This window comes from Mobula birostris, chromosome X (assembly GCF_030028105.1).
Source record: "Mobula birostris isolate sMobBir1 chromosome X, sMobBir1.hap1, whole genome shotgun sequence".
NCBI lineage: Eukaryota > Metazoa > Chordata > Chondrichthyes > Myliobatiformes > Myliobatidae > Mobula > Mobula birostris.
The window spans coordinates 75,542,498-75,555,852 of record NC_092402.1 but is presented as its reverse complement, the minus strand read 5'-3'; the positions used below and the strand labels follow the sequence as shown (position 1 = coordinate 75,555,852).

The 13,355-nt window shown below is 46.3% G+C and overlaps 1 protein-coding gene across 11 annotated transcripts in view; it reads left to right on the top strand.

The window, feature by feature from the left end:
* Positions 1-13,355, top strand: part of tlk2 (tousled-like kinase 2) — a 178,115-nt gene that overhangs the window by 58,594 nt on the left and 106,166 nt on the right. For 8 of the 11 annotated variants that reach the window (XM_072249856.1, XM_072249849.1, XM_072249850.1 and 5 more), the window contains 2 exons: positions 9,522-9,590; positions 12,672-12,744. The exons of 1 other annotated variant lie outside the window; for it this stretch is intronic. In XM_072249856.1, coding sequence (XP_072105957.1) covers positions 9,522-9,590; positions 12,672-12,744 — 142 coding nt within the window. Of the gene's footprint in view, positions 1-641; positions 727-9,521; positions 9,591-12,671; positions 12,745-13,355 lie in introns of those variants that run through there. 2 more of the 11 variants (XM_072249855.1, XM_072249857.1) reach the window with 2 other exon arrangements.

Below are 13,355 nucleotides of genomic sequence, written 5' to 3'. Positions count from 1 at the left end.
CTTTTAGGACCGAGATTAGGAAAAACTTCTTCACACAGAGAGTGGTGAATCTCTGGAATTCTCTGCCACAGGAAACAGTTGAGGCCAGTTCATTGGCTATATTTAAGAGGGAGTTAGATATGGCCCTTGTGGCTACAGGGATCGGGGGTATGGAGGGAAGGCTGGTACAGGGTTCTGAGTTGGATGATCAGCCATGATCATACTGAATGGCGGTGCAGGCTCGAAGGGCCGAATGGCCTACTCCACCTATTTTCTATGTTTCTATGTAATTTCTAAAGTACATGTTCAGCACAGCATTGTGGGTCAAAGGGCCTGTATTGTGCTGTAGGTGTTCTACTTTTCTTTATCAGACATGGAATTGAAGCAGTAGTTGGTGATCGTGATGGTTAATGTGAAAAATACTAATGGTTCTCATGTCGGGATGCGGCCAGCGACTCTTTGCAGAAAAAAGAGGAGTGATCTCATCAGAACATACAAAAATCCTAAAGAATGTGTTAGGTTAGATATTGGAAAGACATTTTCCCAAGGGCAAGAAGTCTAGTACCATGAGCCACAGTTTCAAAATAAAGGATAGGTAATTTAGGCTGAGATGGGAGAAATTTCTCCCCTTGGAGGTAAATCTTGTGAAATTTCTTTCAACAGAGGGCTGTGGATATTGTCCATAAATCTGTGTTTTGAATGAACAGACGCCAAGGGAGTTGCCAGTTATGGATAGTACTGGAAGAGGTAGGAAATCAGTAATAATCTTAATGTTGGAAAATGTAAGGTCTGAATGGCATTCTATTTGCTACAAATGCAGCCTTGGTGGAATTTTATTCATGGGCTTTAACCAGCACTTGAAAGACCACCATTGCCCAGTGCCAGAAGTTTGATCCAGCTGGTGGTTATACTGTGTCAAGATGTACAATTTTTAAGGGAGTTTACAGATGGCAGTATTTCCATATGTTTACTGTACATATCTTGTAGGCATTTCATGACTTGAAGTACTGATGAAGCCTTGTACTGCAGTATTACCATGCCATCTTGTCAGTGATGTACAGTATAGTTATGGTGGTGGCATTGCATTTTTAAGGTGATGGATGAGGTTTTCAAGCCGAGGAGTGGTCGTGGGGACAAGCTCCCACTACCTAAAAGTGCTTCTCGCGGCATGCGCTTCAAATAGCCTCTGACAACGAAGTCCAACTCCTGGCCTTCTCGTGTGGCTTAGCCTCTAAGCCTGGCGGATCTGTTTCGATTGACAGGAGAAGGGGCGAAGGCGGATCCTGGCGCCTTAAAACCAGTGCTTCGGGTAGATGGAGCTCGTCAGCCTGGGAAGGCAGTCCACCTAAGAGAGGGAAAACTCTGATTTCAAACCTCCACTGCCTCGCGGCCATACCCATTCATGGGAAAGGCTTCGGGAGTAAACCTTGAGGACAAATCCGGAGCTGGAGTCCCTAAGGCAGTCCGATGTTGCCTTCAACCTTGTTCTGGCAACTCCTGCGACGACACTGGTGCCAAGCTGTATCGGCCCTTGCCCTTCCCTTGGACAACATCGGTGTCGTGGAGAGGGAGGACTTGCTGCATAGGCAACTGCCGGTCTTTCACACAACCTTGCCCAGGCCTGCGCCCTGGAGAAGACACTTCAGCGTTGCCTCACCACAATGGCACAATACGGAAAGCAGCAGTCTACCGGTTATAAGCTTGCGCTCGATTGGCATAGAGCAAGGCGCCAGGGGTTGCTTTCGACGGAGGGAGAAACCATCGCGTCTCACTGGACAGCTACCACCTGCTCCACTGGGTGCGTGGAGCTTAGGGATACATGTAGCCCGTACTGCGGACTGTAAACACTGCACTAGGCACAACTAGAAGACAAAGAAAGAAGCCAGCACTCAGACTAGGATGCTGGAATATACGGACCATGACCACTGGTTTATCAGATGACCTTTGGGAGATCAGCGACACACACAAGACAGCAGTGATTAACAGTGAACTGCTGAGACTCCAAGTGGACATCACAATGCTCCAAGGGACACGTCTCACAGAGTTGGGAACCCTACGTGAGAGAGACTATACCTCCTGGCAGGGGAAGGGCCCAGACGAGACCAGAGAGCATGGTGTCGGCTTTGCCGTGAATTGAGTTACAAAATACACGTGGACTAAGATGTTAACTGTCCTGTACTATCACCAGTGGGATCATCAGTTGATCTGCCACCTGTCTTCAGGAGTTTCGGCCCGCTTATGATCAAGACTCCCTCGAGGTGGTGGGCCAGCAGTGCTAAAGTACCACCTCCCACTGGTGAGCTTAAAAACTTGGCATCTGCCTCTATCAGAGTTGTTGGTCACTTCCATCCAACAGATAGTCTACTCTTCAGGTGTCTATGCAACTACTGAGGGGTTTGCAAGATATTTATACACTGTCTGACTATCTGCCCCTCTGGACATACTTGGTCCACACCCATGTTGATCCTTTCTCTGCTGCCTCAGCTACAGCCCTGCTGGTTGACTTGATCTCTCTTCTAGTGAAGCCAAGGTCACGCAGCCACTTCTGGAGAGTGAACGCAATAAACCCACGGCAGCCTACTTCGAATGGATAGCATGAGACCTTCCACCCTCTGTCTCTGCACTCTGATCTTAACTCTGCATACTTGGTTAACTTGCGCTCATGGGCTTCATCGATGTTGTCTTCCCAGGGGACTGTGAGTTCACCAATAACCGCTTCTCTACTGGTGTCAGACCATACGATTATATCTGGACTCAATGTTGTGAAAGCTATTTGCTCCGGGAAACTGCCTTTCCCGTCCAGGTCAGCCTTGACACACCAATCATTGGCTGAAGAAAGTATGCTTGATCGTGAGCCTATGCTGTACATCCTTGACTTGGAGCCTTCTTTCACAAATGATATGCGATGTTCTGTGCAACATGGGGCATGAGATAAGTTGTGCTGCAGTACTCTCTGCTCAACCGCTTCCGTTACAACTTTGAGAACGTTATTATGTCTCCAAGTGTACATGCCGCTGGAAAGATTGACTCTGCATGCACTCAAGATATGTTGAAGTGTTCCCTTCTCGCCACAAGCAGCACACCTGTCTGTCTTATCTTCATACCAGGTGCTGAGGTTGGCAGGCGTTGGGAGCAGATCGTACGCTGCTCTGCATAGAAAAGAAATGCGGAGCGGTTCCATCTGCCACAGAACATTCCAAGATAGATGTTGTTGTTCAACACTTTCCCACCAGGTCCAAGCCCCTCGTTTGGCCAGGCCAGCTGTTTTAGCTAACCTCTTCTCCTCTTCTACCTCTCGTATTTCTTGTGTTAGAAGCTCACGGCGCTCCTTACGTGTAGAAGATGACCACCACTTGTGGGTTGTCCATCCAAGTCCCTGGCGGTCTAGCTGGATAGCCCCAACTGTCTCCTTGTGCTTCAATCTGGACTCTGTCTCATCAACTGCTACACGGGCTGACCACTTCCTGCCTGATCTCACATCCAGCTGGGTGTTCTTGATGACAGGGTCTTTCTCGCTGCTGAAGATGGTAGAGCCGAGCAAGAAAAGGATGGAGCAGATTTTCTCACTTTGACTCCAGCATCCAACGGGCCTGTCAACCTTGTCAGCGTCTATACCCCAACCCTCTACTCTACACAAGATGCAAAGGACGAGTTCTACAACCAGCTCTCAATGATGATACAGGAGATCCTAAGTCAGGAACAGTTGCTGCTACTTGGCGACTTCAATGCCAGAGTGGGCGCCGACTACGACTCCTGGCCAAGCTGCCTGGGGCGGTATGGGATTGGCAGCATGAATGACAACAGGCAACGACTGCTTGAGCTTTGCATGCTCCATGAATTATATGTCACCAACACCTACTTCCAGACCAAACCTCCACAAAGTGTGTTGGCGACATCCCCACTCCAAACACTGGCACCAGCTAGACCTGATAATCACAAGACGCCGTCACCTGAGAAACATGCTCATACTTGCTCCTTTCAGAGTGCCGACTGCGACACGGATCACTCTCTGGTTTGCTGCAAGATCAGACTTCGGCCAAAGAAGATGCACTACGCCAAGCCTCCATGCAAGCAGCACATCGATGCTAGTAAGACGCAACACCCAGACAAAGCTGCAGAGTTCATCAAGTCACTGGAGGATGCTCTCCTTGCAGACCCACCAGTAGTAAATGTTCAGCAGAGGTGGGACTCTCTCAGGGACACTATCCACAGCACTGCACTCAAGGCCTTTGGGAAGAAACGGGGCAAGACACAGGACTGGTTTGAAGTGAGCTCAAGTAAGCTCACTGCTGGCTGTCATTGAGGTAAAGTGTGTTGCAATACTAGAGCACAAACACCAACCCACCCAGGCAACACTGCAAGTGCTAAGGGACAGCAAGAAGCAAGGCCCAGAAAACAGCCAGACGCTGTGCAAATGACTACTGGCTACAACTATGCGAAAGCATTCAGTCATCATTTGACACAGGCAACATCCATGGAGTGTACGAGGGGATCAAGAAAGCCATCGGGCCAACCCAGAGCAAGACAGCACCATTGAGGACCATAACAGGCGAGACCATCAATGACAAAGGCAAGTAGAAGGAGAGATGGGTGGAGCATTACTCTGAACTCTTCTCCAGAGAAAACAGCATCTCGGACAGCACACTAGACGCCGTGGAATGCCTGCCTGTCATGGAGGAACTGGATGCATTGCTGACTGCCGAAGAGCTGAGTAAAGCCTGCCCACTGGGAAGGCACCAGGATTGGATGGCATTCCACCAGAGGCCATCAAATGCGCAAAGGGCGTCCTGCTAAACCACCTGCATGAACTAATGTGCCACTGCCGGATAGAGGGAGCAGTGCCGCAAGACATGAGAGACTGCAACATTGTCACCCTATATAAGAACAAAGGGGACAGAAGCAACTGTAACAACTACAGAGGAATCTCCTTGCTGAGCATCATTGGGAAGGTCTTTGCCTGCATGGTCCATAACAGACTGTAGAAAATAGCTGAAAGGATATATCCCGAGTCTCAGTGCGGTTTCAGGTCAGAATGCTCCACAATCGACATGATCTTCTCCCTTCGACAGCTACAAGAGAAACGCAGAGAGCAAAGACAACCACTCTATGTCGCTTTCATTGACCTCACGAAGGCCTTCGACCTTGTGAGCAGAGATGGCCTGTTCAAAATCCTCGCCAGGATTGGTTGTCCCCCAAGGCTCCTTGGAATAGTTCAGTCATTCCACACAGACATGAAGGGCATCGTTCAGCTTGACGGCTCTTCTTCGGAGGCCTCCAGCATCCGCGGCAGAGTGAAGCAGGGCGGTGTGCTTGCCCCCACCCTGTTCAGCATCATCTTCGCAGTCACGCTGAAGCACGCCTTTGGAACATCAACTGATGGTGTCAACCTCCACACTAGATCGAACGGGAGGCTGTTCAGTCTGTCCCGGCTGAGGGTGAAAACCAAGGTTCGTGAAGTACTCATCAGGGACATGTTGTTTGCAGACGACGCAGCACTGGCAACACACTCTGAAGAGCAACTGCAACGCCTCATGGACAGCTTCTCAAGAGCCTGCCAGGACTTCAGCTTGACCATCAGCCTGAAGAAGACCAACATGTTGGGCCAAGGCATTGAGCACCCCCCCACTATTACCATAAACAACTACGAGCTGGAGGTAGTTTCACGAGTTTACATACCTTGGCTCCACCATCACGGACAGCCTCTCCCTAGACCCCGAGATCAACAGTCAGATCGGACGAGCAGCCTCAACATTCGCCAGGCTGACAAAGAGAGTCTGGGAGAACAGAAAGCTGACGACGCACACCAAAGTTGCAGTCTACAGGGCCTGCGTCCTCAGCACACTGCTTTACGGCAGTGAGACCTGGAGCCACTACTCCAGACAAGAGCGGCGTCTCAACGCCTTCCACCTTTGCAGCCTGAGACGCAGCCTGGACATCACGTGGACTGACCAAGTCACCAACAATGAGGTCCTGGCCCGCGCCCAGATACCCAGCCTCTTGACTCTGCTCCAATAACGCCGTCTCCGCTGGCTGGGCCACATACACTGCATGACAGAGGGGAGGATCCCGAAAGACCTGTTGTACGGGGAACTGGCCTCCAGCAAGCATCGTTTCAAAGATGTCTGCAAGAGAGACATAAAGTCACTGAACATGAACGTTGAGGAGGACATTGCAAGCGATCGCTGGAGGCTGGAACTACGCAGAGGTCTAAAAAGAGGAGAAGAGAAGCTGAGGCTGCTGCTGAAGAAAAGCACACTCGCCGAAAAAAAAACAGCACCAGGACAACACTGGAGGACAGCGCCTTCAAGTGCAGTCGCTGCAGCTGAGATTATCACTCCCGTGTGGGCCTCTACAGCCACAACAGACGCTGCTCTACCAACACAGACTGAAGCAAGACTTTCCAGGCACAGATCCATGGTCTCGCGAGACTAACGGATGCCACCACCACCATGAGGTACTAATTACGTAGTCCTGACGAAGGGGCTTGACTCAAAACATCAACTCTATTCCTCTCCATCGATGCTGCCTGACCTGCTGAAATCCTCCAGCATTTTGTGTGTACTACACTAATCAAGCAGAATTCCTTGGTTGGATGATAACTTTGAATATTGTTGGAGCTGCATCTCATTAAGTTCCTTGTAGATGATGGAGTTGAGTAAAAAAATATACTGCTAATATGCATCCTTTGTCCTGATCTTATAACTTTGCCCTTGAAACACCCTGGTTTCCTTGTCTGTGCCAAACTCGTGAGATTGAGACAGATCATCCCACCCCGGTTTGTGTGGATGTTGTGTAATTTGCTACCCTGTGACAAATTAGTGCCACGAAATAACAGACAGTACACTGTATAGGGTTAAAGGAATTATATTTGTGAATCTTAACTAAAGAGTAAATGAAGAATAACAAAAAGAAAAGGGCCCATTCTAATTAAACAGTCAAATATGCACAAGTTGGAACTCATCTTGAAATCCTCCATCACTCGCACACTGGGCCCTTGGTCAACATGAAAGCACACACCACCTTCCAAACTTTGCTCACAATCCACCTCGAACAAATGGGTCTCCCCACCAGATCGTCTGGTACGACTGGTTCTCCCCAGTGTATTCTCTCTCCATCTCCTGCCAAACACAAGCCCAAGCCCAACCTTATTGTCCCTCACCAGAGAAATCTCCCCTTAATTCGACTATCCTATCACACATTTCTCCTCATCTTTTATCTTCAACAATAGCACAAACAAGCTGTAAACAGAACAGACTGCACTTATAGAACTGCTAAATGAAATACATACAGCATAACAGTAATGAACCAGGGCATTACACCTTTTACGTGATTACTGCAATTAACTTTCTGGTTTGTGGTGGTAATAGCAACACCTCTCCACACAATTCCCCAAAAGGAATAATAGTGGAGTATTAAGTTCAATTGGTATTCCCACTGAACCTCGGGATGTGATTGCAACCAGTGAAGCATATGTTATAGCATAGTCACTGAGGTAATGTAAGAAACATAGCAAGCTCTGATAAACAATCTGTTAATAACTAAATAAGCTGTTTTAATGGTGTTGATTGGTGGATAAAACTAACAGCCAGCTTGCCTGACTTTCTTTGAAATTTGTGCCAATTAATCCTTTACATCCACTCAAGAAAGCAGTGATTGAAAAATGAGACTTTTACTAGTGTAACTCTGCCTTATTATTGCACGAAAGCCAAGATTTGTGTTTAAATCCTTGGACTGAAACTTTAACCCACAGCTTTCAAATTCAACAGTATAGGTACAACTCACCACAGCATGTTGTTTGGGTGTTGAATAGTTTGCTTCATCAGCTTGAGTAGCTATGAACTGAAGTCTGCAAACGTCAATAAATTTATCATGTCTGACTTTATTTTGGAGCAAAGGCCATTGGTGAACAAAGGTAGTTGGTTGTATTTAGGAATTCCTGGAAGGATGACTAGACTCCCAAAAATTTCAACCATCTTTTTGTGCTAGGTTTGTCTCCGGACACTAAGATTCTTAATTCTAATTATTCATGTTGCTTCTGGCATACTCTCGTGTGCACAGGTTGAGTTAGTTCATGGTTTAATGGTTATGTGAGCAATGTCTGGTATTGCTCCTTTGTGGGGGGGAGATAGTGCTATGAACTCTCTGGAGAGTCCCCTACGTGTGAAGATGTGGATTTTTCTCTCCACGTGCACTATGTAAAGGTCATTAGTCACCATTACATTGAAATGATATGTTGTGATGTGTATCTTGATGAGGATCACTTCAAGTAGGGTTTTCTCCTTGGGTTCTCAACACATGCTGCAGGCCTGGTCAGATGGCTGTGTTCAGAACTTCATCAGCTTATTCAATTATTGTGATATCTTGTTGGAAAACTGCTGCTTTGCAACTGCCTCTTTCAGATTATGCTTAATGTGGAGGAATACTGGTTCATCAGGTGAAGGTGTGTCATAATTGGTTGGATGTTTACTGCACTTTGACATGTTGCCATGAGATCAAGGAAATGATACTTGGAATATCAAGACCAATCCCCCTCAACAGTACCTTGCTGGTCTCCACCTCCAGTGCCACATGATAACTTGGCTATGATAATGTATGGCTATGGGATATTAACTGAGAGGTACAATCCCATCAGTATGCTTGAGAGGCCTTTAACAGGCTAATTGTGGGTCATTTCTCCCAGATTTTTGGCATATGTCCTCAGATGCATGTCTGGAAGCTTGGGCAGTATTGACTCAAAGGATTATTTGTTGCACCTGGAGCCTGCCTGGTTATTTTCTTACAGTGCACTTAACTCAGGTCTTTACAGTTTGACTGAAATGCTAGAACATTGTGAAGTGCAGTCGCCAGTCAACTGCTATGAATCTGCCGTTTTCTTTAAAATGTAAAACCAGGTAAGATTAAAGCTTTCATGGGCATTGGATGCAGTGATGCTGTTGATTACTTTTATAATGGCCTTTTCATTTGATCATGTCATGTGGTATTGTATTTTTCTTGTGGAAACCAGCTATGGGCAGAGAATAGTAGACTTTTCATTCATGTTTTGACTCGTGGGTTCCTGTTTTCCATTTTTGATCTGGTTGTACAGTGTGTGTGTATAGGGACCAAAAGGAGTAGTGCAGGCCACTGGTCCTTCCGTACCTGCTGCATCATTCATTTAATCTTTTGGCTCCATATCACTTTCCTGCACTGATCCCTTAACCCTTGATACCTTTTAATATCTAAAGTTCTATCAAAGTATACTCAGCAGCTGGGCCTCCACCGTACTCTTGGGTTGAAAGTTTCAAAAACTCACTACTTCCAAGGCAAGTAGTTCCTCGTTGTCTTTGACCTGAGTGGCCAATCCCTTGAGGTAAATACTGGAACCACTTGGCAGGTTCTTCTGCCTTTCTAAAAGTAGTGTATTGAATAGTTGTTTGTGCTGGCCATTAGTTAATTTTGCTAATGAGATACATTTGCAGCATATAATCCTTGTAAAATGTTGGTGTTAGATGGACTTTGGTTATTAAGGGAGGTAAAGAAATCACCACTCTTCTTTTTTGTAGATGCCAGTCAACGAGTCGTCCAATCAGAGCTTGTGTAGCTTGGGATCGCTAAGTGACAAGGAATCAGAGGTTAGTATTTGTGTACCGTGGATGCTTTGTTTGATACATTGATTCTTTCTTACATAGAAAAGTAAAAGGTGTTTAATTTTTGGGGCTCTTGTGTTCAACAGACTCTTAAGATCACACATTGATTTATCATATTGCCAAGAAACTAGTCCAGTGTGAGACTAAAATCACCTGGTCCTAAAAAGTAAAAGAATCTTGCATGAGTACAGTCAAATCTTATCAAGGGTAAACATATATTGGCTGTGAACTTCACCTGTTATCTATGTGTTTCTTCTTGGTGTGTGGCTTCTTTTGAAATCTGTTTGGTCACTAACCTAGTGGCTCACTGGAGCCATTATCTGAAAGAGGAGTTGGTGCCAGAGTGGAAAAACACAAGATATTCAGCTTCTTCCAGTAATGGGGTAAACCTTTTGGCTAAGATCAAGTGTAGTTTCTGTGGGGCTGACTTGTAGATTTTTGGACACTGAAGATGGAAGACATGAGAGACTCTTTTTGCGACCAAGTGGGAAAACGTAACTTTCTGGCGTAGAGTTGGATCCTCATGCTGATTGGGGAAGCTAATCTAACACCCCTTTTCAGTATTCAATGTTCAAATTCATTCTGGATCGCTGCAGCTATGCGTGCATCGGCAGGAGGACTGGGATCCGAAACACTGTCAGGTTGGCAGTGAAGGACCTCAACGAGGAGAATCCCTTTGTCAGGCACTTTCATTGGCAAGGTCCTGCTTGGAGTGTTGAGAGTTCAAAATGAAAGACATCTTCTGAGTCTAAGACTTCACCAGTAACAGCTTCTTTAATGTCACCTTTAAGAACATGGTGGGATGACAGAAGTTGATGCAGGATTGTTGGTAAGCCCCAGTCTGGACATCTGGTGGTCCAATGCAGTGTAGTCTTCAGTGCAATCAGAAAGGCCATCAGACCAAGCACTTCTCGATCACCCTAGACAAGGAGGAATCAATGGAGGGGCGCGGGAGGACAGAGAGATGAAAACAATGGTGGGTGGTGAAAAGGAAGTCCCAGAAGACACCATCCAAGAGACAATGGGCTCCTGAGAGTAAAAGGAATGGGAAGAAAAGGACAGGACAGCAGATAGATGCCAGCAGCCTCTAATTGTCGGAAGATGAAGCAAATACAGGAAGCTGATGACGTGCATAGAGGAAGCACCAAAGTGGGAAAGGAGTCAACAACCAAATATGGATATGGAAGAAATTCTGTCCACCATCTCTTAGCTCTGGGAGACTAGGAGCAACATAGGCTATCAGCCCCCAGCTCCAGGAGACTGGGAGCAATACAGACTCTAATACATAGCAGCTCTGGAGTCTGGGAATTGTACAGAAGCTTCTGCCTCCCAGCTCTGGGAGACCGGGAGCAGAGCAGGAGCTGTCACCTCCGGCTTTGGGAGAACTGCACCTGATGCACCCCAGCTTAGAGAGGTGGATGGTGTCGGTTAACCAGAGCAATACATTGGAACAGGACCACAGACCAGCTTGTCCCCAGGCACACCACCAGCATCGCCACAGCTGGGGAAGGACCATTCTCAGTACCTGAGCCCACAAATAGTGAGGCAGTTTATGAAGGCTATAGGCTATAACACGTCAAATTGAGTGAAAGTGGACAAGAACACTGATTGCAGTACTCAGTTAAGGTGATAAAACTAGCATTCTTAAACTTCAGCAGTATGAAGGGCACTGCAAATATCTTACCGAGGTCAAGGCTGATGTGAACTTACAGAAGTGCGAGCTACCACATCTTTGCAACTAACTGAGGTGGTCGCATTGTAGTTCCACAGTTTGTCTGTGTGGTTGGGGCGGGGTGTGTCAGTAACTGTCATGCTTCTGGCCTGGTGATTCTGCTGCAGGGAGGCAACTCTCAACCACCCTAGTCAGAGGTGGTTGCGGTGAGTCTCCTCATGGCAGACGTAATATACTGAAATACTCTGCTCTGCAAATAACATGTACTCATGCAGAGCGAGCAGCTGACTGCCTTCCAGCAGCTCTCACCGTCCTGGCTGGTCGCTCTGGTTGGTGAATTCAACTGTATCATCAATGTGGCTGGATCAATCCGGCAGTGTGACGGCAGCTCCAGATTCCTAATGGAAACGGTTAAAATAGCCAAACTGCACAATGTCTTCAATACCTCTGCAGGTGGAGTGCAGCTACAACCCACCTGGTCGTAATTGTACATCTCAGCCTGCTCCTGGATTGACTTCCTCTTCGTGTTGAAGCCCATCATGGTCAGATCACCATGAAGCTAGTGTTCTTCCCTGATCTCTGCCTCCTATCACCTACAGGAGGACCAGAAGGTTGGCAGGGGGGCATGAAGTCCCTCTTTAATTACCCTGTGCGCGGGTGGGAAGTGACCAAGGAGACATTGAGGTTCTCCATCTGCAAAGGGGTTCAGAAAGCAAGGTAGGGTCAGACAGAACTGTGCAAATTCCAGAGAGAGTTGCAGCATCTTCTGGAATCAAGGGAGTGTATATGTGAGGGAGGAACTACGAGAGGTGAAAGTCTAACAAGTCCAGTTCTTCACCACTGCATCCTCCAGGTTCACCTTCCAGTCCAGCATTTGCACCATGGCACAGGATAAGATGTGCTTACACTTCCTAAAGGTTCACAGAAGGAGCTTTGTGATCCACAACCTTAAGGAAGACGACCATTCAATAGCATCCTCACAGGCATATTAAGGATCTGCAGATCCTTCTATGCTGGTCTGTGCAACAGAAAGGTCACAGACAGCACAGCCTCCCAGAACTTCCTGTCCTGTATAATGGAAATGTGATTCCTGGTGGACCTGAATGGCTCCATCTATTCCTTTGACTCTAATAAAACATCTGGAAGAGACTGCTTGCTGTCTGAGCTGTATAAGCAGAAGGGGAATTCTGTTTATCTGGTGATCCAAGATAGTGAGTCAGATGGGTCAAGATGTACAAGTCGCTGGACAGTGGGACAAAATCTTACCTAATTTCACTCTCATCTTCTCCTTTCTCCAAGAGCACATGGGATGGTTATCTTAAAAACTTGTGTAGCTCATTGAATTTTATAGACCAGGAATTTTTTTCTTTGAGTATTTTTTTTCTCATCTCTAGACACCAGAGAAGAAACAAAATGATCAACGTGGAAGGAAGAGAAAGGCAGATTCTTACAATGATGCCAATCAAGGTCAGTTATTTTTCTGCTGGAAACATTCCTTTTAGATATAACAGTACTGTTACTGTTGGATTTCAGAGAATGTGCTGTATTTGGAAACCAGTGGACTTCTTGTGAAAAAGACAATTGTTTTGAAGATGTGTTTTCAGTGGGTTGCCCAAATGCAGCCTTCTGTTTGCATTTAAGTCACTTCAATTTCTAAGGTTTATTTAATTGGAATATTTTTTTCAGATGCTGCTTGTTCACATGATTCATACTTACTACCTTTTTAACTTTGTAAAGGAAGTCCAGATGTGTTTTACAGAACTGCGAAACAAATATTTAGGATACTGCCATGTTCAAAACAACTGGGGAATAGCTCTTTAAATACAAGTGGCTATTTGAATACAGGGAAGGTGGTTATTCAGGCAATTGTCCCTCAGTTGCTGAATGGAGCTAATCAATTAATCTAGTGTTATGCTGTTGCCTTTTAAAAAATCTTAAATCGTAAAACATCAACGATATACAGAAATCTCAGTCTTTGAGATTCTTCATGTTTCCACTATCCCTTCCTGCAGCCAAAATCTCCAATTAGCACCAAAACCCAGTTCCTGCATAATCTCATAGGGTTGAAAATCTGGGTC